This window comes from Mustela erminea, chromosome X, assembly GCF_009829155.1.
Source record: "Mustela erminea isolate mMusErm1 chromosome X, mMusErm1.Pri, whole genome shotgun sequence".
Classification (NCBI taxonomy): domain Eukaryota; kingdom Metazoa; phylum Chordata; class Mammalia; order Carnivora; family Mustelidae; genus Mustela; species Mustela erminea.
Window position 1 is genome coordinate 99,226,014 of NC_045635.1, and position 26,002 is coordinate 99,252,015.

The 26,002-nt window shown below is 42.9% G+C and overlaps 1 protein-coding gene across 7 annotated transcripts in view; it reads right to left on the reverse strand.

The window, feature by feature from the left end:
- The window catches only part of KIAA1210 (KIAA1210 ortholog), a 70,887-nt gene that overhangs the window by 13,906 nt on the left and 30,979 nt on the right, over window positions 1-26,002 (reverse strand). For 6 of the 7 annotated variants that reach the window (XM_032331552.1, XM_032331556.1, XM_032331555.1 and 3 more), the window contains 5 exons: window positions 22,028-22,154; window positions 21,569-21,706; window positions 18,031-18,186; window positions 3,012-3,209; window positions 94-202 (listed from right to left, as the gene is read on the reverse strand). In XM_032331552.1, coding sequence (XP_032187443.1) covers window positions 94-202; window positions 3,012-3,209; window positions 18,031-18,186; window positions 21,569-21,706; window positions 22,028-22,154 — 728 coding nt within the window. The remainder of the gene's footprint in view (window positions 1-93; window positions 203-3,011; window positions 3,210-18,030; window positions 18,187-21,568; window positions 21,707-22,027; window positions 22,155-26,002) is intronic. The other variant, XM_032331557.1, reaches the window with a different exon arrangement.

Sequence of the window (26,002 nt, forward strand, 5' to 3'; positions counted from 1 at the left end):
GGACAGACAGCAGCCTAGTAAATCTCATTCCCCAGAGCCTGTCACAGAACGTGTGCAATACACCTTTCTGAATGCGGGTAAGTGTGCGCTAACCTGCACCGTCTCTTCTCGGCTTCCATTTGTCTGCTTCTCTTGTCTTGGTTGTACTCTTCTCTTCTCCAGAAGCCACTAGAAGGATGGGCTCCTCTTGCTTTGCTTTCCCCTGAAAGAGGGAAAGAAAGAGCTTCAGACGGAAGTGCTTCCCACCCACCCCTGTGTGGCTGCCGAAGAGGATGACCTCAGGAAAAGAAGTCCTTGATCTCCAAAGGGCTCTGCTGGGAACACAACCACACCGTTAACCACAGAAATGATTTCCGGGGGCATCCATCCCCTTGCCGATCATGTTACCTACTGGAAGTGATCATTTTACTCATTGGGAGTGATTCGCCCAGAATGGAAGCTTCTGATCTCTGAGGGGTTGGCAGAAACAGCCCAAAATCCGCTGAACCACACAAAAAGCCCGATGGCAGTCCTACTGGTGGCAACACCGGAATCCCCAAATTCGTTTCGGCGGATCTGGGAGCCAAACTCAAAACCCATTTGGCTTCTTTTCAGGGAATTTAGTGAAAGCGTGAAGTACGTCTCTCCAGCTCCAGAGAAGGAAGAGGGTTGGGGTTTCGCTGGGAAAGGAGAGAGAAAATGATGAAGGGTCCAGCCCTTCCGCTGAGAGGATTGAAGTTGGTTTCATATAAACAAGGTTTACGGATGATTACGGGGCAGCTTTGGAAATGTCAGAGCAAAGCTGCCCTGGACAGCAGCCGGACACTGCTAGCGTGAGCCTCTGTGACGCGCCTCTGAAGACTAACGTCCTACGCCTTCCGCTCGCACTCACGGTGCCTGTGCAGACTCGCTCAGCACGGAGGGATTCGGTCTTGAGTGAATGAGGTGAAGCAGCCCTGGGTTCCAATCTCTGCTCCTCTCTTCACTCACCACATGAGCTTGGCCAGGTTGTTCGCTAAATCTCTATGCCCACACCTGAAAATTAGGGGTGGGGGGAACCTGAGCAACTCTAAAGTAAGGAGCAAATGACAGTGGCCATCATGTCAAACATGGTCCTGGACCCTTTTACATTCAGCCATGTCTCAGGGGAGTCACATGGAAGATGTCCTGACCTTCTGAGAGAGGGATGCCCAGGTCTTTTCTTCTTCTTTTTCCAAAAAGATTATTATTTATTCATTTGAGACAGATATATATATATATATATATATATATATATATATAGAGAGAGAGAGAGAGAGAGAGAGAGAGAGAAAGAATGAGCAGGGGGAGGGACAAAGGGAGACGGAGAAGCAGACTCCCCGCTGAGCAGGGAGCCTGATGCGGGGCTCGATCCCGGGACGCTGAGATCATGACCTGAGCCAAAAGCAGACGCTTCATGGACTGAGCCACCCAGGCGGTCTTCCTGGGCCTTTTTTTGATTAGGCTATGCAGAAGAAGAGAGTCAGAGGCTCATACTACCTTTCTTTTAGCCAACATTTGCCATCTCCCAGGTTTGTGGTGAGGCCTCCCTGTGAAAACGCATATACAGGGTTTAGTGTTTAGTAATGGACCACCTTCTGCTTGACAACCGACCAAGGAGATCCTCTCGGAGCCACCAGAGGGCACCACAGACCTGCTGTCCTGCTGACTGTTCTTTAACTCATATTTTGTTCTCTTTCTTTTTTAAATACTTTTTTTTTGGTTTGTTTTTTAGAGAGAGAGAGCACACAAGTGGGGGAAGGGGCAGAGGGAGAGGGAATAGTACCTCAAACAGACTTCTTGCTGAGCGCAGAGCCCGACGTGTGGCTCAATTCCATGACCCCAAGATCTGAACGTGAGCCGAAATCAAGAGTCGGATGCCTAACGGACCAAGTCACCGAGGCCCCCCTTGCTGTCTTTTTAAAGCTAAATTGAAGTGTCTGAGCTCGATGCAATGTGGTGGGGTGAAGAGAGTACGGGGTTGGAAGTCAAGACTGGGTTCTGGCCCCAGATCTGTTACCATCAAGGTGTGTGACCTTCGTCAACTATTTGTGCTTTAATGTCCTTCCCTATAAAAGGGTTGTAAATCCTTCAAGAGGCCTGGGAATAAACTCCCACATAGGAAGACCTTTTAGTGTCTTCCAGCTCTGAATACATCCCTTAACTTATAGCCCAGAGTCACTGAGGAATTGGGTGTTTGACCCAAGTGAAACTTGCAGCTAACCGACCCATCTTTTTAAACACTGACATCCATCTTCAGTAAATTAAAATTAAACACTAACGTTTTACCTTTTGCTAAAAATCTTTCCCAAAGACGTTACTTCCCTCTCTTCTTAAACAGGTATCAAGAAACACAGGTAAACATTTCTTGATAACTTGGATAAGTAATGAACACGATCTATCACATTGGATTGTGATAAGGTGTGGCCCTGAGGGATTTACTGAGGTGTATAAGGTTTTGGAACCCTCTGCTCCCAAACCATTTCTGCCCTCTTTCTCTGCTATCAATGGTCCCATCGCTCTGTTGTCAGATCTCCCAGTCTGGTGGCCATGTTTTTAACATAAATGGCCAGCCTCGACGCAGCTCTGGCGGCTAGGAAATCATGTGACACAACTTGAGGACATCTACGAGACACTGAGAGATCTCTGGGGGTAGACCAACAGGCTTCTGGACCACGGTTGAATATCTTCCAGGAGGAGGGTGTAGTGGATTCCCAGATGTTAAGCCCAGAAGCAGTTCCTGGGGTTCAGGTCCCTGCTTCTGCTTTCTTCAGTCCCTTATGTGTAAGTTCCACATGGAGAGGACATCCCACCTGCTAGACGCAAGTTTGCTCACCTCTCCAGGGAGGGGTGGGAGGTCGGCATCAAGCTTGGGACAGTGCCCTTGACTTCACCATCCTGACTTAGGGCCTGGATTCCTCAAACCATACCACTCCCCTAGCAGCAGTTTGGGAAGGTCGGAACTCATCTTTTATTATATGGGAGCTTATCCCCAGGCCTCTTGAAGGACTTACAGTGGCTTGAGGATTCTTTCTCTTCTTTTGTTTCCGGGAGTTTAAGGCCATCTTGTGTCGAGCTGGTGAGGAGTCCAAGCAGGTGCTGGCTGGGCTGTTGAGACTCATGGGCAGGTGAGTGCGGCTGGGAGAGGCAATCAGGGCATACGTGCTCATGCACTGTGAGCGGGTGGGTCCTGGTGAGGGCTCAAAGGAGCTCTGGAGAGAGGGGGACAAAAGCAATGGGTCAACTCCCTATGCTGCCACTGGTTCCGAAAGCTGGGAACTTCTCTGGCTGAAGGGCTCCTGCAGAAGAAATCCTTGGGGCGCCTGGGTGGCTCTGTCGGTGAAGCGGCTGCCTTCAGTGCAAGTTATGATCCCAGGGTCCTGGCATGGAGCCCTTCACCGGGCTCCTTGCTCGGCGGGGGGCCTGCTTCTCCCTCTGCCTGCTGCTCCTCCTGCTTGTGTACACTCGCTCTCTCTGACAAATACATAAATAAAAAGTTGCAAAAAATTAAATAAAGAAGAAATCCTTCATGAAGTACTGTCCCTTGTCCTCCAGCAATATTGACCCTTCTAGTCCATGGGCTCCTTAGAGGCAAAGTGCACACTTCTGCTGGGTTCCTTATAGGTGAAAAACGAGAAAGAGGAAATCCGGGTTGCTCCCCTTCTTAGAAAGGACTCAGGGGCTCCCCTTTGCCCTCAGGACAGGAAATCAACCATTTAATGGAGTTTATAAGGGCAAAGGATTTGTGTTTTCTCTTGTCCCCTATGCCCTTCTGATTAACTGGAGGGTCCTGCTGGGGTGAGTGGCACAGTGTGGGTCAGGAAAATCCATCAGGGCTGTGAGGTTTCTCCATAGGAGGGCTGAGTGGAGGGGAGAAAATCAGGCCGGAAGAGGGCTTGTGCATAATCTGCATGTGCATGTGGCAAGCACTGGGTGTAATAGGCAACTGATGAGTTATTGAACACTATGTCTGAAAGTAATGATGTACTATATGTTGGCTAATGGAATTTTTTTTAAAAAAGCTACCTTTATTTCCGGTTACTCTTGAAGCACGCCAGGCTGACGTGATGTGCCCCCATCTCCAAGGAGGTGGGGAGGAAGCCCGTCACCTTGTCCTCATTATGGCTGGCCTCCACCTCTCCAAACAGTCTGGTCCCAGGGCTCCCAGTTCAGTTCCTCTGTAGGAGCTTCAAACTGGTCTCCTCTGGGTATCTTGACATAGCACTCTGTACACCTCCAAGACACACCCCAGAACACGTCCCACTCATGAGAAGCTCCCAGTATTGGTGTCAGGAGAGCCTCCTCAAAGGCCAAGGGATAAATCATCTCTCTCCTGGACAGCAGTGGCGAAGGATGTAGATTAGCAGGTGGACACAATCTCCATCTCTGTTTACACTAGCTCATTCTAGCTTTCCACAACTCCAGCGGGTCACCTGTGGCATTTGCAGCTTTGACCTCTCTCCTCAATTCTCCACCACTGTTCGGTGATAACCTCAGCTACTATCTTGGTTCCAACTGTGGTTCTTTTATGGCCTGGGATTCCGAAGCCTGACACACAACACGGTGCTAATGGGGCCAGTGAGAGATCCAGGTCCCTTCTCTGTTTGGGGTCCTAGGGAAAGGGGAAGGAATGCTAGTTATTTTTGGTGGGGTCAGTCATGCAAAATTAGGAGTGGCCCCCAGGCCTCTTCTAACTTCTTCATGCAACTCTCATCTGTGAATTTAGAGAATACCTCTTCTGGGCACTGTATATTTGTTTGTGTTAATCTGGAGGAGTTGTTCATTGAATACTTAGTCTACAGAGTAAGGTCTCTTGTTCTGTGGTTCCAAAAGGTGCTCATGCTTCGGGGCAGGAGGGTCGCACAGTTCTGGTATTTGGGGACTGGATGACAACGTTATACTCCTACTAACCTCCCATGATCTGTCTCCCTGTTGTCTCTGTGCCTGTGTCTCCTGTGACTTTCTGTTGCAGACACACTGCTGGTTTGCTGTGCCTCAAACATGGCATGCGTGCCTTTCCCTCGGGGCATCCTCACTTGCTGTTCCTTCTGCCAGGCATGCTCTTCCCCCCTCATTCGTGCGGCTTCCTCTCTCACTTCCTTCAGATCATACACAAGCCATCTTCTTCTTCTTGCCAATCCCTTCCCTGGATAACCCAGTCAAAGCTTTAGCCCTTCACCCTGACAAGTCTTCCTTGGGCACTTTGATCACTAATATACTGTGTATTTTGCTTATTTTTCTTGTTTATTGTCCATATCCCCCATGACAACTATAAACTCCATGAAGAAGGGTTTCCATTTGTTTTATTTACTACAGGATCCCTAACACCTAGAAACGTGCTGGTACATAGTAGTTGCTTAATAAATGTTTGCAGAACCAGTGAATTGATTATGTTAAAAGCTTCCACCAGATGTTGCCTGTCTGAGAAATTGCCAGAGAAATCTCTTTGGTTCTCTGTTATCATTTTACTCTTCCTGAAACCTTCCTAGCTCCACCCAAAGGTAAATGGAAAGAGTCAAAGAGGTCTGTGGCTCCAGAAACCCTAAAGGGACCCCGGGGCAACTGGCTTTCCATAAAGATGAACTTATGATGCCTAGACAGTAAGCAAAGATACACTGAATTTAAAAATCTCTTCACTTTGGTTGGCAACCTAAACCTTGTCGGGTAAACACTATAGACAAAAACACTGTTTAGGGAAACTCACTTTATAGCAAAACAAAGAAATCAGGCTCAGCAAACTTCTGGCCAATGGTAGACTGAGTGTGTGCAAGACAGAACTTAGCTGTTCACAGCCACAGCCTATGCCAAGAGTCCATCAGACTTAAAAATAGCCACTAGTCTCCCTGTGCTTGAATGACTCTCGTTAAGGAATCTCTGGGTATTAGCTCTAAACACAGACCCACAACTATCTTTGAAATGGGGCTAAAATCAAGAGAGCAAAGCCATCAAACATTCTTCCCACTGAACTATGGCGCCCCAGCTCAGGCACAGGATTCGAAACAGCCCTAAGAGGATCTCTGTTGTTTAGGTCAGAGTATGTTGTATGGATATAGAGTATGTGTATATTTTACGATTTCCCTGAAATTCAGAAGTGAACTGAATAAGCAGCTCATTAAATAAATGATTCAAATAAACTGTCTGGAACTCTGGGCAGTGGTTCTGTGAGTATGGTCTGGGATTCCCATAATGACCAGCATCAGAATCATCTGGAGAGAGTGTTGAAAAAAATGTGTTTTAAAGGACACATAGAGACCTGATGAATAAGCCTGTCAGGGGAGGGTCCTGACGGTGGCTCCGTGGGCCTCTCCAAGTGAGTCTTCTCGGTTGTGACTCACTCCTCACTCTCTGGTGTGATGAGAAAGGCTCTCATTTTCAAACAGAAGCACAGCAAAATCCTAAATAACCCCACCAGTTGCCTCAAAACAGGAACCATTCATATCTGGATTCCCTCTGGGAAGTGGGGCCCTTTCCTGAGGCACTACACTTTCGTTCAGCCATATTGGTTAAGAGAAACCTAGAAGAGTCACCACAGGAGCCAACCGGAGGATTTTATGAGCTACCCAGGAAAAGCAAGCCTAATCCCTTCTTGGCAGGTTTCTGCAAGAAAGTCAAGTGAAGGAAATGGGACTCCTTTCTCTACTTTTTCTTCCCCTCATGCAACCCCTGGCCTCCCTCCCTGTACTCTGAGAGCTAACACACCTGCTGTCTACCCAGTGCGCATTTTATTAAGGAAGGACAAGATGTTTTCATTCTTTCTCCTGGGTTTTAGAGGGGAGTTAGCACAGACAGCTTCGGAATAACAGCTGGAGTTAAATGAGCTCCTTTTGCCTCAACATCCGGGAGAGGTGCCAAGCCTGGCCCCTACTAACCCAGAATCTTCCTGGGGAAGGAGGCTGGGTCAGGCCTTGGGTCAGAGGAAGGGATCCTTCAGCATTGGTGGGTAGTGGTGCCAGATACCCCTTTGTATTAGTTCAGATAAGGGCTGCTCTTCGGAAAATTAAAACACATTTCAGTTCCCCTTTTTCCCTTCTGTCAAGTTTCTAGACCCAGTGCAAAATAGTTCAGTCAATAATCCACCCTTTTGATGGTTTCTTTATCTGTTGTATAACGCTAGCTTCTCCCCCCTTTTCTTTTAACTATTGATAAGAAACACTTGAGGGAGGCTAGAGAGCACTTTGGCCGATTCTCAGAACAAAGGAGAGCCCCCACGGTTACATCTTATATAAGGGCATGAACTGGTGGCTCTTTAGGCCCAGATTTCATCATCCATTGGGCCCCCCAAACTGTCATCCTGGGGAAAAGCTGCCTCTGAGACTGCCAAGGAGGTTTTGATACTGGGACGTTGGAGAGCTGTGTTCCGTGTGAGTCATTCAGCCAAAGGCTGGAAAGGCAATTATCCATTGAGAGCTCTCCAGAAGGAGCGGCAGCTCTTGGTGGAAACAGTGGTTCTCAGTGGGAATCTTCTCTACCAAGACGTACTGGCACAGGGTATGAGACCCGATATTGGCCATTGGGATATTCATTTCCCAGGTGTGTCATGGAGCTTCTGTGCCCATTCCTGAGAATTCCTGTGCAACTGTTGCTTCATTCAGAATCTCTGTTTCATAAAACCTGTTGTGGTCGGGGCACCTGGGTGGCTCAGTAGGTTAAAACCTCTGCCTTCGGCTCAGGTCATGATCCCAGGGTCCTGGGATCGAGCCCCACATTGGCCTCTCTGCTCAGCAGGGAGCCTGCTTTCCCCTCTCTCTCTCTGACTGCCTCTCTGCCTACTTGTGATCTCTGTCTGTCAAATAAATAAATAAAATATTTAAAAGAAAAAAACCTGTTGTGGTCATGATTTTGCCAACTAGAAAGTTCTGGGAGGTGGACTTCCACATATTCTCTGCAGCCCCCGTTCTCTGCCTGTCTCAGTTTCTTAACTAGCATGGAGAAGGAAGAACATGAACTTTGGAAATGAATAGGCCTGAATTCGAGGTCTTAGTCATGCCAGTTATTAGCCCTTTGACCTGGGACAAGTTACCTGACCTCTCTGAGCCTCAGTTTCTATGTCTCTACAACATATCTTTATGTCTCTGAGAGGGATGATAATAATATATAATTCGGTGTGCTGTTGGAAGGATGGAATTCAACAATCCAAGGGAACTGCCTTTCACAGAAGAAAGTCTCAGTAAATGTGAGTGGCTATTGCTGTCGTGGGTGTTACTTGTACAAATTTAGAAAGCTGCTAGAGTCCACACGGTTTGGTGAAAAGTCCTGTGAATTTAGGCAGGACTCCTGGGTTTGAATCCCAGCTCTCTCTCTCTCTCTCTCTGGTTGGCTTTGTAACCTTGGCCAAAGTAATTTCCTCTCTCTGAACCTTTTTTTTTTCTCCTAAAACAAGAACAATGCAATCTTTCCCCATCTATCTTACAGAGCTCCTGAGACCTATAGATACAAAATCACTTTGTAAGCTATGAATTCCTACACAACAGTGGTGAGGGGGGCACTATGCTCTCCTTTGTTGTATCAGAGACTGATCTGTAGATAACAAAGGTGAATTATGGAGTAGGCCGCCCAGAATAAAGAAAGAGACATGACAAGGAGGCAGCCTTACGGCGATCTAAATGAACTCTTCAGCAGCCAATACGACGGGCTAACTAGGAGCTGTTTTTTTTTTTTTAATTTTTTTAAAGATTTTTAAAATTTTATTTATTTGACAGACAGAGATCACAAGTAGGCTGAGAGGCAGGCAGAGAGAGAGAGGAGGAGGAAGCAGGCTCCCTGCTAAGCAGAAAGCTGGATGCGGGGCTCGATTCCAGGACCCTGGGATCATGACCTGAGCTGAACGCAGAGGCTTTAACCCACTGAACCACCCAGACGCCCCTAACTAGGAGCTGCTTAACCCCTACCATGTTCAAAAGTGACATTTGTCCTGCAGGAGAACCCTATGGGCCCAGGAGTTCAATCAGCTCAAATTTTAAGCACTAAGTAGCTGATACATCCCTTTCTCAAGAGTGAAAACTGATTGGGTTGCATGTGCATGCCTTCTTTCCCACACAACTATTTTTCCCCATGAAGAACACTACTGAAGCAAAATATCTGACCTGCTCATTAGGGAATACAGAGGAAGATGAGTTGGGTTGGGAAAGTGGGAGGGGTGGGGGAAGGGCTAAGTAGGAGGATCCTCTGGTCCAAGGGTGGGCTAAAGATGGCCGGTGGGGTGGATGAGCCAGGCCCTGCTAAGGTAGACTGCCTGCTGCGGGAGCCCTGGGCTTTCGCGTCTCTCTGTGCAGAAAAAGCTGAAGTCGAGCAGAGTCACGGTGGCTCGTCAGGGCACACACGCTCCGCAGGGACACCTGTTCATCCTCAAGGCCTGTCTTGCCTGTACTCAGAGAACTGAAGCCCCTGAACTGGGACAGAGGCCTGGGACGCCCCCAGAGGAAGATCACTCAGGGAAGAAATAGCAAGTTTTGCTCAACCAAAACTCAAAGGGGGAAAAATACTCAACTCTTCACTCAGGGAAATGGGGAAGGAAGAGGCGGAGACAGCAAGGTTTCTGGCAATCCTTCCTATTCTGCCCCCAGGAGTTTGAAAGAAAAAGCGAACCTAGGGTAAAAGGTGTTCTGTGTCCTTTTAAAATTCTCTCTTTATCGCTATTTTATGCCATTTTAATTATTACAGGTCTTAGTTCTTGAAAGAGAACGTGTTTCCTCCTGCCACCAGCAGGGGGCAGCAGCTTAGAGAGGAAAATAAAATGGGCAGCTTGGAAAGACACCCTCCCGACACGCCCTCAGCAGCCTGCCCCAGCTCCGGGCACCCACCCAGAAACTCAGGTATCTTTCAGTCTGACGTCTGTACTTGATGTGGTTTTGCGCCTAGCTCCCTAGTTGATCCTCAGCGAGAAGCCAGTTGGAGCTGGGTTTGTGGGAAAGCCTCTGAAGATAGACTACTTGGGGGTCATAATTTATGGGAAGCTTAGACTAGCATCTGGGCCAGCACATCTGGTTGGGATACTGATTACAGTTGCTTCTTGGAATGCCGCTGTTGCTGCTGTTGCTACCACCTGCCCCCTCGTGTTCACCATGATGAACAAATGAACCAGGGAGCATGGTGGAGGCAGCTGAGAAACGCTCGTTCCTGGGGTGGGAGGGGTTTGACCATACCACCCAGGAATAGACTTTCTGCCTGGCAGCCCAACATGTAACCTATTGCAAGAAAACTGAATACTTGAATTTATTAATAGAAAGTTGGTTACACCACTCTGGAAAACAGCATGAAGTTTCCTCAAAAAGTTGAAAATAGAGCTACCCTATGACCCAGCAATTGCACTACTGGGTATTTACCTTAAAGATACAAATGTAGTGATCCGAAGGGGCACGTGCACCGGAATGTTTATAGCAGCAATGTCCACAATAGTGAAACTATGGAAAGAACCTAGATGTCCATCAACAGATGAATGGATAAAGAAGATATATATATAGAGAGAGAGAATAGAATACTATGCAGCCATCAAAAGAAATGAAAGCTTGGGGCACCTGGGTGGCTCAGTGGGTTAAAGCTGCTGCCTTCGGCTCAGGTCATGATCTCAGGGTCCTGGGATCGAGTCCCATATCGGGCTCTCTGCTCAGCGGGGAGCCTGCTTCCCTCTCTCTCTCTCTCTCTGCCTGCCTCTCTGCCTACTTGTGATCTCTCTCTGTCAAATAAATAAATAAAATCTTTAAAAAAAAAAAAAGAAATGAAAGCTTGCCTTTTGCAATGACATGGATGGAACTAGAAGGTATTGTGCTGAGCGAAATAAGTCAATCCGAGAAAGAGAATTATCATATGATCTCACTGATATGTGGAATTTGAGAGGCCGAGTAGAGGATGTGGGGGGTAGGGAAGGACAAAATGAAACAAGATGGGATCAGGAGGGAGATGAACCGTAAGAGACTCAATCTCACAAAACAAACTGAGGGTTGCTGGGGGGAGGGGGGGGTAGGGAGAGGGTGGTTGGGTTATGGACCTTGAGGAGGGTATGTGTTATGGTGAGTGCTGTGAAGTGTATAAGCCTGGCGATTCACAGACCTGTACCCCTGGGGCTAATAAAACATTTTATGTTAATAAAAAATTAAAAAAGAAAGAAAGTTGGTTACATTCTAATAGGGCAAATGTTTAGACTGAGGCTTGGAAATGTTGACTATAAATAATTTAACTCTGTTTTTGACCTAAAAATACATAGCCTACTCAAATTCCGGAAAGAGAAAACCCTATGTCTTCAAATGTTACCTACTTTTAAAGACAAGAATTTAAAAGTACAAGAAGAAGGAAATAAGGGAATGAAAATAAGAAGGGTGCACTGGGGCACCTGGGTGGCTCAGTCCATTAAGTGTTTTCCCTCAGCTTAGGTCATGATCTCGTGGTCCTGAGACAGAGCCCAACATTGGGCTCCCTGTTTGGTGGGGCATCTGCTTCTCCCTCGCCCTCTGTCTCTGCCCCTCCCCCTGCTTGGGCTCTCTTTGTCTCTCAAATAAATAAGCAAAATCTTAAAAAAAAAAAAAAAAGAAAATGGGTACCCTAAGACAAAGCAATTAAATCCAAAAGAAGGTAGCAGTGGAGGAGCGGAGGAACAAAAGAAGGTATAAGATACACAGGGGAAAAAGAACAAAATGGCAGCAGTAAGCAGTTCTTTATTAGCAATTACTATGAATGTAAATAAATTAACCCTCAAATCAAAAGACAAAAATTTGCAAGATGGATTTAAGAAATATGATTTCTTTATATGCATATACAAGAGACTCACTTTAAATCTAAAGACACAAATTAGTTGAAAGCGAAAAGATGATAAAAGATATTCTAAGCAAATAGTAACCAAAAGAGCCAGGTGGCTACACCAATATCAGACAAGATAGACTTTAACTTCAAAATTGTTATAGGAGATCAAGATAGATTGGATACACTGATAAAAGGGTCAATTCATCAGGAAGCTAGAACAATCATAAACACATACACCCCAAACAACAGGCTCCCCCAAATACATGAAGAAAAATGGACAGAATTGAAAGGAAAAATAGTTCTACAACAGTAGTTACAGACTTCAGTATCCCATTTGCAATAGTAAATAAACAACTAGACAGAAGATCAATAAGGAAATAGAGGACTTGAAAGAATACTATAAACCAAGTAAACCTAACAGATATATATAGAACATTCCATACAGCAAGAGCATAATGCATATTATTCTGAAGTACACATGGAACATTCTTCTGGATAGACCAGGTGTGAGGCCATAAAATAAGTCTTAATAATTTTTAATTATAAAATTTTATAAAATTAGTATATATTATAATTATATAGAATTATAATAAAATTATAAAATTTTAATAAATTTTAAAAGATGGAAATCATATAAAACATCTTTTTAACTACAATGGATTGAAACCAGAAAACGTAAGGAAAGCCAGAAAATTCACAAATAGGTGGAAATTAAACAACACAGCTATAAGTAACCAATGGCTCAAAGAAGAAATCAAAAGGAAAGTTAGAAAATACTTTCACATGAATGAAAACTAAAACACCACATAAAGAAATGTATGTGATACAATAAAAACGGTTCTTGGAAATGTATAGATATACATGCCTATATTAACAAAAAAGAATGTTCACAAATCAATAACCTAACTCTCCACTATAAAGAACTAGGAGGAGAAGACTAAACCCAAAGCTAGCAAAAGGAAAGAAATAATAAAAATTAGAGGCAGAGATAACATAAAAGGGAATAGAGAAACAATAGAGAAAATCAATGAAACCAAAAGTGGGTTTCTTGAAAAGTGAAACAAAATTGACTAATCTTTAGCTAGATTTACCATGTTAAAAAAAAGAGAAGTCACAAACTACTAAAATCAGAAGTGAAAGGAGACAATCACTAGTGACCTTAAAGAAACAAGAATTATAAGACAATACTATACATAATTGTATATCAACAAATTAGATAGCCTAGGGGAAGGGATACATTCCTAGACACACCCAATTTGTCAAAATTGACCCAAGAAGAAACTCTGAATTCATCTATAACAGGTTAAGAGAATGAATCAGTAATCAAAACTTCCCAACAACAACAAAAAAGATCTGGAGCAGATGGCCTCACTGGCCAAACTTTTAAGGAATAATTCACACCAATCCACACCAATAATTCACACCAATTCACACCAATTGAAACAAATATTTCAAAAACAATGGAAGAGAGAATACCCCAGTTCTGTGAGGCTAGCATTGCCATGATTTCAAAGCTAGATAAAAGTATCACAAGAAAAGCACACTATATATCCTTGTACACACTGTATATTCTTGGACATATAAACTTATATGGACTTATATCCCTCATAAAAACACATGCAAAAATGCCAGCAAACCAAATCCACCAGCCAATTAAGTCAATTGTACAGCATGACCAGTTGGGATTTATCCCAGGATTGCAAAGAGGTTTGCATATGAAAATTACTCAATGTAATATACCATATTAATAAAATGAAGGGAAAAAATAACATAATCATCCTAATGGATACCAAAAAACATATGACAAAATCTAAAACCTTTTCATGCCAAAAACACCTAACAAACTAGGAATAGAGAACATATGTGAAAAATGCATAGCTAAGATCATACTCAATGGTGAAACAGTGAAATCTTTTCCAAGATCAAGAATAAGACAAGGACGTTTGCTCTTAGCATTTTTTTGTTTTAGCTTTTACCACTTTTATTCAACATTCTATTGGAAGTGCTAGCCAATTAGGTAAGGAAAAGAAACAAAACCATGCAAATTGGAAAGGATGAAGTAAAACTATATCTACAAATGACACGATCTCATATGTAAAAAATTATATATGTACATATAGTTGCAGTTAATATAATTATAATAGGTAGTCAGGTGGGGAATTTCAAAGAGAAATGGAAACTATAAAAAAAGGAACAAAATAGAGGGCGCCTGGGTGACTCAGATGGTTAGGTCATGACTTTGGCTCAGGTCATGATCCCGGGGTCCTGGGATCGAGTCCTACCTCAGGCTTCCCGCTCAGTGGAGAGCCTGCTTCTCCCTCTGCTTCTCTCTCTCTCTGTCTCTCATGAATAAATAAATAAAATCTTTTTTAAAAAGAAACCAAATAGAAAATCCTAGAACTTAAAATTACAATGTTTGGGGGGAAAATCCCAGATAGATTTGTATTCTCATAAAAGCAGAAGAAAATACCAAGTGAATTTATACAGAGAAGTCAATAAACAAGGCAAAATATGAAGAGAAGAAATTAAAATGTTAACAAAAAATAAAATTCTAAAGAATCCCCATAAATCTAGGAGAGCTAATAAATGAATTAATCAAAATTAAAAGATACAGAATCAACACACAAAAATCACTAATCATGAGCAATCAAAGAAGGTAATTAAGAAAACACTTCCACTCACAAAATCATCCAAAAAAAAAATACCTAGTGTTCCTGGGTGGCTCAGTTCATTAAGTGACTGCTTTGGGCTCAGGTCATGATCCTAGAGTCCCAGGATCAAGTCCCACATCAGACTCCCTGCTCAGTGAGGAGTCTGCTTCTCCCTCTGACCCTCTCCCCTCTCATACTCTCTCTCTCTCTCAAATAAGTAAATAAAATCTTAAAAAAAAACTTAGAAATAAGTTTAACCAAAGAAATGTGAGACTTGTACATATAAACTACAAAACAGGGGCGCCTGGGTGGCTCAGTGGGTTAAAGCCTCTGCCTTCGGCTCAGGTCATGATCCCAGGGTCCTGGGATCGAGCCCCGCATCGGGCTGTCCGCTCCGCGGAGAGCCTGCTTCCTCCTCTCTCTCTCTCTCTGCATACTTCTGATCTCTATCTGTCAAATAAATAAAATCTTTAAAAAAAAAACTACAAAACATCACCAAAAGAAATTAAAGACCTAAATAAATGAACAGTCATCACACGTTCATGACTTGGAAGACTTAATGTTAAGATAGTGATACTCCCCAAAGTGACCTCAAAATTCAATGCAATCCCTGTCAAAATCCCAATATGCTTTTAAAAAAAAAATTTAAGATATTATTTACTTATTTGAGAGAGAGAGAGAGAGCATGCACACAAGCTGGGGGAGGGGCAGAGGGAGAGCAGACTCCCCACTGAGCATGGAACAAAATGTGAGGCTCAATCTGAGGATCTGAGATCATGACCTGAGCTGAAGTCAGACACTTAACCCACTGAGTCACCCAGGTGCCCCTCCCAATGTGAACTTTAGAAGATATGGAAAAACTTATTGTAAAATTGATATGGAATTGCAAGAGACCCCAAAAAGCCTAAACTATCTTAAAAAAAAAAAAGAAAGGAACAGAATAGGAGAATTCTCACTTCCTGATGTTGAACCTTACTACAAAGCTACAGTAATCAAGACAGAGTAGTACTGGCATAAGCAGAGACATACAGATCATTGGAATAGAATTGAAAGTCTAAAAATAAATCCATTCTTCTGTGGTTAACTGATTTGCAGTAAGCATGCTAAGAACATTAAGTGGAATAAATAATAGTCTTTTCAACAAATGGTGCTGGGACAACTGGATAGCCATGTGCAAAAGAATGAAGTTAGACCCTCACTCATGCCATATATAAAAAAGGACTCAAAATAGATCAAAGACAAATATAAGAGGTAAAACTCTTAGAAGAAAACATAGGGGTAAATCTTCATGATCTTAGATTGGGCAATAATCTCTTTGACATGACACCAGAAGTACAAGTACCAAGAGAAAAAATATATCAATAAATTGGACTTCATCAAAATTAAACTGTTTTTTAAAACATTATTCTTTCGAGAGAATTAAAAGACAACTTACAGAATGGGGGAAATATTTGCAAATCATATATCTGAAAAGGGTCTAGTATCCAGAATACATACAGGACTAATAACTCAACAACGAAAAAAACAAGCAACACAGTTAAAAATGGGCAAAGGCCTTGATTAGACCTTTCTCCAAAGAAAGATATGCAAATGGATAATAAACACATGAAAAATGCTTAACATTGTCAGCCACTAGAGAAATGCTAATCAAGACCACAATGAGATACCACTTCACAGTTGCAAGAATGACTATTTTTTTTCTAAGTGGAAAATAACAAGCATTGGGCAACTTTTGCAGATATTATAACCATTACACCTAAGCAGGGGGGAATATAAAGTGGTGTAGCTGCTGGGGAAAACAGTTTGGTGGTCCCTCAAAAAGTTAAATATAAAATTACCATCCCATCCAGCAATTCCGCTCCCAGGTATGCACACAAAAGACTTGAAAACAAGTGTTCAAACAAAAACTCGTATATGAACCTTCAGAGAGCATTACTCATAATAACCAATAGGGAGATAGGACCCAAATGTTCATCAGTTGATGAAGAGCTCAACAAAACACGGTATATCCATACAATGGAGAGTTATTCAGCACAAAAATGATTGAAATACTACAACATGGTAGTACAACCTCAAAAACCTCAAAAACTTGGTACTAAGGGAAAGAGGCCACATGCGAAAGGCCATATACTGTGTGATTATATTTCTTTTTTTTAATATTTTATTTATTTATTTGACAGACAGAGATCACAAGTAGGCAGAGAGGCAGGCAGAGAGAGAGGGGGAAGCAGGCTCCCTGCTGAGCAGAGAGCCCTATGTGGGGCTCCATCCCAGGACTCTGAGACCATGACCAGAGCTGAAGGCAGAGGCTTTAACCCACTGAGCCACCCTGGCACCCCTGTGTGATTACATTTCTATGAAGTATCCAGAATGGGCAAATCCAGAGGCAGAAAGCAGATTGGTGGTTGCCAGGGGCTGAGAGGAGAGAGGAATGATACATAGGGGGCTTCTGTGTGGGGGAACCAAAACCATTCGGGAACTAGATAGTGGTGATGGTTGCACAGCATAGTAAATGTACTTAATGCCACTGAATTGTATACTGTACCATGATAAGTTTTGTTATGTTTATTTTATCACAGTGAAAATGTTATCTTAATTCAATCCTTCTACCAAATCAGACTAATTTGTCTGATTTAGCGGTATTCTACAGAAAATACATATAGTCTAAATCCATAAATCAGTGAGCATCCATATCCCCCTACCACCTGCCTGTGCTTTAACTTTGTTCCTAACTTGATTGTTTTTTCTTCTTCTTTCTCTAAAATGATTACTTCATTCCATAGGATCTTTTAGCATCAAAGCAGTTCTGTGCTAACTGACCAGTGATCTTTATTATCAATTACCTATCAATTCCCAAGGTTAATTGTTCTAAACTCTACTTCACTTTAAAAGTCCTTTCAAATTTGGGATGCCTGTTGGTTCCATTGGTTGAGCCTCTGACTTGGTTTCAGCTTGGTTCATGATCTCAGGGTCGTGGGATCGAGCCCCGGGTTGGGCTTAGCATAGGGTCTGCTTGTCCAGCTCCCTCCCGCTCTGCCCCTCTGTCTCTCTCTCATGGATAGATACATAGATAGATAGATAGATAGAGAGAGAGAGAGAGAGATAAAATCTTTTTAAAATTCTTCTCAAGTTCAACAACAACCAATTAAATTAACCACATATTAGTTTGAGAATGGAAGTATTGATATGGGCACCATCTATTAATTTTTCAATTGTTGATGGATATTATTTGGTTGACCAACCTAGATGTATGAAATGTACGTGTCAAATAGTTATTCTTATAGGTGTGTGTCTACCAAACAATACTACATGGCCCAACCTTTGAGATTTTGGCATTCGCAAACATAGAGGCTTTACTTCCACAAAAATCTCCATTGTTTTCTTCTCAAAAGAACTGAAAACATCTGCAAACTATTATTGCTTTCTGAAATAATGTCTTCCGTTGCTTATAAACCAAAGTGATGATTATTTCATTTGTAGAATTGGACAGAAAATGTAAATCACCATGCAAATCAGAAGTCAAAAATGGCTGCTCCTTCCTCAAGTGGCCCCCTAGTGCTAAGCCACAGCAGAAGAGAGCAAAAGGGATTATGCTTCTGACCTGGATCCCCCAACCAAGCCCACCACTTAGAATGTGCCTAACACTCACCTTCCTCACTGACATAATCTTGATTGGTAAATCTTTCCTCTGTGGGATCTTAGGTGACTCCTCATCAACAGAGGTTTCTTCAAAGTCAGCAGAGGTTGTGTGAGATCGGATCAGAGGGGGACTGCTGCTTGAGTGGCGTCGGCGCAGTGAGGGGAACTGGGAAGGAGGAGAGTAGAAGGAAAATGTTAGAACTTGTGTGCTTCCCTTCAAATTACTGGTGTTCTCTTGTTGCTTAATGGTTGAAGTACCAAGACCCCAACATGAAAAAACAAGCCATGGAAAGAATCTCCTTCCTCCCTGTCCTCACTTTTTGACCTATGCAGACCAAAGACCAATAAGCTTGAGTCACTCTCTGGGCTGCAGCACACTTTTGCCAATCCCCAAACAAAGACAGAAGCTTCGAACTGCTTGTTTGATCAAAACCAGAATTCTGGGGGCACCTAGGTGGCTCAGTGGATTAAAGCCTCTGCCTTCAGCTCAGGTCATGATTCCAGGGTCCTGGGATCGAGCCCCGAGTCGGGCTCTCTGCTCAGCGGGGAGCCTGCTTCCTTCTCCTCCTCCTCCTCTCTCTCTCTCTCTTTCTCTCTCTCTCTCTCTGCCTGCCTCTCTGCCTACTTGTGATCTCTGTCAAATAAATAAATAAAATCTTTTTTAAAAAACCAGAATTCTGGTGTTCTCTCTCTCTGTTGCTAACTACAAATCTTCTTTGAGTCTGATCTTTGTTTTCATTTTGTCCCTGTCTTCAGAAGTCTGGTTCTTATGGAGGTTGAGTTTTGGGGGTAAGATCTAGGCTTGGCATCCTAACTATAATCCTTGCTCCTATCATTCCAGGAATTGTCTGGATCAGATCTTGACTCTGTTGGCTGTTTATCTTAATCCTGTCAAGATCGATCTTCTGGAATTATTAGAAAATCTACAGAACTAGCCTTGCTTAGAACTAATTTCCTAACTTTCCTAAGAGGATGAAATGGATCATTTGGGTTTCCCTTGGACTTCAGCACACTAATTTAGTTCATTCCAATTTGAATCTCATGATACACTTGAATCTGATGTGCTGGCCTCTGCCATGGTCATTTGGATGTGGATCCAAATCTCTTATTTGATCTTTAACAAATACTGCTAAGCATCAACAGTGGGCCATACTCCATTCTAACTAAGCATTGGGCCTATAGCAATGAACAACACAAAATCTTTCTTGTCTTGGTGCTGACATGCTTTTTTCTGTCTCCTGCTCAGGACAGATGGGTTTCAAACTCTCAAAGTCAAAGACTAGAGGCCCCGAGGAGGGTTTGTCCAAGGTTCTGCCCCTGGATCACTCCTGGCTAGTGTCTAAAGTGCCCCCTTATCACCACCAGGCCCCACTGGGAACTCTTGAGAAGAAGTCTTGGAGCTTCACTAGCGCCAAGCCCAATTCTAATAACGATACTGCCAACTCACCTTTACTGAGGGCTTTACTCTGCTTTAATCTGTATTTTTCCTTCCTTCTGCTAGCTTTGGGTTTTGTTTGCTCTTCTCCTTCCCATTCCTTCGGGTGAAGGGATGGTGTTTAGGTAATTGGTTTGAGATCTTTCTCCCTGCCAGGCAGGGAATGCCCTTTATAGATGCATGTCATGCAAACCTTGTGACGATTCTTTGAAATACCTGCTCTTTCCAGATGGGGAAGATCAGGTCTGAGAGATGACATGACTGGCCCTAAAGTCCCCGCTGGCCTAGCAAGTGTCGGAAAGGTCTGCTTGCCTGTGAAGCCCATGTTCTTAATCTCTGCACACTCCTGTCTCCTAACTGTAAGAGCCAGGAAGGGGGGATGTCCCATACTCAAGTTCAGGGACTTTAAAGGCAACAACCAGAAGAGAGGGTGTGCCTCCTTCCTTAAGAAGGGCTGCAGAGGGAGTGTCAAGTCTGTGAGCAGTAAGAAGACTGCTTTGCAACCTTTGCAGTCTCTTAAATTACTCAATTCAATTTGATTCCACAAGAAGGTGTTCACAACCTGCCAGTATTTCTTATCTATTTGTTCTCAAACAAAAAGAACATGCAACATCTCGGAGGGTCATCTAGGCACCCACATTCCTAACACTTCAGATAAGACAGCAGGTGAATATCTGGTAGGGAATAAAACGCGGCTCAGCCTTGGTATTTCTAACAGAATGATATCCTGGAATTTCCTCTCCCACAACCTTCCAGCTGCTCAGAAAGTCACATAATCCATTATGGATCCTGACTCTTCGAGAACCCCAGACATTGGCCATTTCCATTCTTGCTCAGTGTCTGTGGGGCACTGGGGCGGGGGGGAGGGGCGGTCAGGACTCTCGACTTGATGCTATCAACCACCCTATCATTTAGGGTTGTGACCTTGGCACTTAAGGGAAGTCTCCCATGCAAAGGTTGATCTGGCAGTGGCTGGCTTAGGTTCCATTGACACCCAACCCTGTCTTCAGCCCTGTTTCTCAGAAGAGGGACTATGGAAAAGGCCAAAGATGTGAGGACTGGGCCCAAACCAGCCAGTTAAGAAAACTTGTCTTTGGGCTGTTGTGACTTTCCTTAGCCCCCTCTTTGAGGCTGGGACTAAGAGAAGAGGGTGAGCTGGAGGCTTCCAGGACACAGGCTTCTCCTTTCTGCAGACGAGAAATAACCCTCTAGCATTTGGTCATGTGGCGAGGGAGTGTCGCTGTGGAGACAAGCAAAAGCTGGTCCTCGTGTTCAAAACCGAGGACTGGAAGCGACTTTTCCTGTTGTAGTGTGAGAGGACAACAGTCTGCTGACCTAGGGGCTGCCTTATAGCCGTAAGATCGGTCCCACTGGTGACCATCTCAACATTTGCTTGTCGACCCTCCATGGATAATGTAGCCCATGGAACTTTCACATGCAGGATAGACCAGAGTGAGAGATAGGGGGTCTCACAGACATGTCACGAATAAGCCCCGGTTACCTTTTGCCAAATGCAAACTAATCAGCTCCTCAATGGAAAAGGGTCTCCCCCCTTGTGTGGCCTTCTCAGTTACTCAGGGATATCTGGGTGTCATCCCACCCACAAGCTGAGAGAAGGAGGAAAGGAACCGCTCAGGGTTTTCTCCCTGGCAATGCTTCCTGCTCCCCGCTGCGAGATTTCTAGATTAGAGCTCCATATGGGTCGATCTGAGCAATGGTTAGGGTTATCCAGAGGTGAGACTGTTCTAAGCATATGCATAGACCATTCTCCCTGTTGAGGCAGGCACAAAGAAATGGAATATCTTAAAGCCTGGGATATTGGGAAGACTGGGTTTTGAGGTCAACACATCTGGGTCAGATTTCCAGGTCTACCATTTACTCTCTGGGGGAGATTGAGCAATTTCTTTAACCTCTCTGAGTCTTTTTTCTATCCTCACAAGCAACAGTCTGAGGTAGATATTAATATTATACCCGCTGTTGGTGGGGGAAAGGAAGGCTCAGAGAGGTTAAGCAACCAGCCCAAGATCACAGAGCCAGTAAGTAGCAGAGTGAGGATTCAAGCATAGGTCTGTCCCACTCGGCTGTCATACTTGGCACAATTCCACTCTATTACCTCAGCGACCTTGGAGCCCCCAATCCAGATTCCACTTCTGGGCACATATTTTGGCACAGCTCCAAACACAAGTCCCGAAACACCTCCATGCACATCACTAGTCCCAGATCTAGGCAGAGTTCTGGAAGCTTGAGATCTCTGTAGAAGAACGAAAGAACATGGTGATTGGAATGCTTGCACATTAACCAACAGTGGGATGTCACCATCCTAAAACTTAGCTCATTCTTGGGACATGTCTAGTGAATATGGTAATGCCAGCCAACGTCTTGTGCTGGGCACTAGGTCAACACATTACATATTTCTATATTCTCCCTTCTTTATGGTAACCCTGTGGGGTAGAATCAGCTGGGGAGCAAGGCCAAATTCCCCACTCTTTGTTTTTTGGCAGTTGGGGTGGGGGGTGGGGAAGATGAAAGAGGAGGGGTCTAATCAGGCACTGATGCTTGAGTTCATGGTTACCTGTCGAGGTCTGCCTCTCTGGCGCTCTGGAGAGGGGCAGATTCTATGCACTGATATTTCAGGCTCAGGATCCAGCATGAAGATGCTGTCATGGGACAGGGCTTTGCTGCCCATGCTGCTCTTGGCCCTGAACAGGAAGGAAAAGGTCTCGTCAGAGCAGCCCAAGGGCCGTAGGAACTGAAGACATGGGTATATCCATAACATGACATACCAGACACCTCAGAAAGGAGGAAAGGAGGCACATGGGCTGACAGAGATTTTCCATGAGATATTAAGTGAAAAAATAAGGAATAGTATGGTCTCATTTAATATAAATAACCAAGGGCACCTGGGTGGTTCAGTCAGTTAAGCATCTGCCTTTGGCTCAGGCATGGTCTTGGGGTCCTGGGATCCAGCCCTGCATCGCGTTCCCTGCTCAGCGGGGAGTCTGCTTCTCTCTCTGTCCCTCCCCCCACTTGTGTGTGCTCTCTCTCTATCTCTCTTGCTCAAATAAACAAATAATTAAATAAATTATATGTGTGTGTATATATATTATATATATAATATATGTGTGTGCATATATATGTATATTACATACATATGTAGTTTATGTTCATAGATAGCCACCAAATAATTAGTGGCAGTTCCCTCTGGGGAATGGCACTAGGGGCAGGGGGAGGAACCTTAATTTCCTACTTTATGTAATTCTGTATAATTTTGATTTTTTTTAAATTATCAACACATAGCTTCTTATATAATGGTTTTGAGTTATGGTTTACATACCATACAATTCACCCATTTCAAGTGTACAACAGTGGCAACAGGAATGGGAGGGAAAACCCTAAGTCTTTCTGTTGTTAAGGTAAGAGTCATAAAATATCTTTCACACCCAAATTTCTCTCTAGTGGTTTTGTTTTTATTTAAAATACCAAACATCTGCCCAGATACTGGAGACTCTCATTCACTAGATATTTTCCTCTTTTGCACAAGGGTTCTGGGATACATCTGGCTCATTTTTAAGCCATCTTGGGCACCCATCCCCCCAACCCCCCCCCACCCCAGCTTACTAAACCCAGAAGGAAATACCTTCTGACTGGGAATTAAGCCAGGTTGATGACAGTTAAGTGCTAAGGCAAATCAGGGAAAAGTTAGAAACAAATGAAAAGCTGAAGGCACAAAAGACTCCTTTTGGAATGTGGGAATATATTTTACTTGTTAAAAATTTCAACCAAAGACATCACAAGAAAAGGAAACTACAGACTAATATTTCTTACGAAATAGATGTAAGAATCTTCAATAAAATACTAATAATCTGAATCCAGCAACATAAAGAATTATACACTATTAACCAAGCAGAACTTGCAAGAAATATGATGTTATCTTAATATGCAAAAATCAATTAACATAATACACCATATCAACAGAATAAAAACAAAAACCGTGTAGTGATTTCAATAGATACAGAAAAAGCATTTGTAAAATCCAAATACATAATAAACACACTTATGATAAATACACTCAACCCTGACAGAGGACATCTGTGAGAAACTCTCAGTTAATGTCATGCTTAGTGATGAAACACTGAATGTTTTCTTCCTCAGAGTAGGAAGAAAGAAGACGAGGTGTCTGCTGTTGCCACTTCAATTCACCACTGGGGGTTCTAGCCAGGGCCATTAGGTAAGAAAATTAAATAAAAGGCAACCATATTGGACAGGAAGAAGTGAAATTATCTCCAATCATAGATGACACAATCTTGTGTATAAGACTCCTAAGGAATCCAAAAAAACTACTAGAACTAATGAATGAGTTCAGCAAAGTTAGAGGATAAAAGACCAATATACAACAATTGATTGTCTTTCTATATACTGGCAATGAAGAACCTGGAAATGAAATGACAAAAACACTTCAAATTTTCAAACTTTACAAATAACCAATAAGAACAAAATGCTTAGGAACAAATTTAATGAAAAGTGTGTAAAAATTATACTCTGAGCATTCTAAAACACTGATGAAAGAAAATTAAAGAAGAAAACCTAAGTAAATGAAAAAGCAACCTATGCTCAAAGCTCAAAAGACTCAATCTTGTCAAGATGGCAACAGTCCACAAACTGATCTACAGATTTAATGAGATTGCTATTGAAATTCCAGCCGCCTTTTTTATTTTCTTTGGCAGAAGTGGACCAGGATGATCTTTAAATTCATAGTGAAATGCAAGGGGCCACAAACTGATGACGCAATCTTGAAGAAGAAGAAGAAAGTTGGAGAACTCACGCTTGCCAATTTTAAAACTTAATACAAAGCTGCCATAATCAAGACAGTGTGGTACTGGCATGAAGATAGATAATAGATCAATGGAATAGAACTAAGAGTCCAGAAATCAACTCATTCATCTATGGTTAATTGATTTGCAAAAAGAGTGCCAAGACTGTTCAATAGGGAAAGAAGAGTTTTTTCAACAAATGTTGCTGAGGTAACTGGATAGATACATATAGGAGGGAGAAGTTAGACCCTATCTCATACTGTGTAGAAACACAAATTCAAGATGGATCAAAGACCTAAATAGAAGAGTTAAAACTCTGAGAAGAAAATATTGGGGGAGCGTATATCTTCATGACCTGAATTTGGCAATGGATTCTTAGACTATGACTCCAAAAGCTTTAGCAATTGAAGAAAAAAATAAATAAATGGATTTGATCAGAATTAAGCTTTGAGGGATACTAGCAAGAAAGTGAAAGGACAAAACACATAAAGGGGGGGGATTTTTGGAGATTGTAGATCTTTTTTTAAACGATTATTTATTTATATATTTCAGAGAGAGAGAGTGAGTGAGTGAGAGAGAACACGAATGGAGGGAGGAGCGGCAGAAGGAAAGGGAGGAACAGACTCCCCCACTCCAATCAGGAAGCCTAATGTGGGACCCAATCCTAGGACCCTGGGATCATGACCTGAGCTGAAGGCAGATGCTTAACCCACTGAGCCACCCAGGGGACCCCGAAGATTGTATATTTGATAAAGGATTCATATTTAGAATACATGAGGAACTCTTAAAATTCACTAATAAAAAGATAAATAACCCAATTTTTTAAATGGATGAAGGATCTCAGTAGATATTTCTCTAGAGAAGATATACAGATAGCCAACAAGCATATGAAAAGATGCTCGACCATTCATTAGCCAATCAGGAAATATAAATCCAAAACATAATGAGATGCTCCTTTAGACCCACCAGAATGGCTAGAAACAAAAACTCAAATAGTAACAAGTGTTGGCAAGGCTGGGGAGAAACGGGAACCCTCATGCACTGCTGGTGGAAATGTAAAATGGGGCAGGCATTTAGAAAAATCATTTAATGGTTCCTCAAAAACTTAAACCTTTAATTACCATATGACCCAATACACTCCTAGGTATATACCCAAGAGAAATAAAAACATATATCCGTCCAAAAACTTGTACGCAAATGTTCATAGCAGCATTCTCCATAATAGCCAAAGATAGAAACACCTAAGTATCTATCATCTGAAGAACAGATAAAATGTGGTGTATTCATACTCTGGAATACTATTCAGTAGTATGAAGAAATTATCTATTGGACTCATGCTACCACCTGGATGACCTTGGAAAACAAAAACATGCTTAGGGAAACAAGCCAGTCACAAAAGACCACATACTGTATGATACCATTTATAGGAAGTATCCAGAATAAACAAACTGAGAGAGACAAAAACTAGATAAGTGATCACCTTGGGCTGAAAAGGGGATAGGGAAGAATGGGGGCTGACTGCTAATGGGTCCATGATTTCTTTTACGGAGGGGTGGAAATGTTTTTAAATTAGATAAAATAATTGTTTGAAATTTCATATACATTTTTTGTACATATTACCTTCATTATGAAACATTTACTGTAATAATATAGGTTAGTGCTTTAGAAAATAATCTTTCTTTTCTCCCCTAAGTAAGGCTCCATGCCCAACGTGGCGCTTGAACTTGTGACCCTGG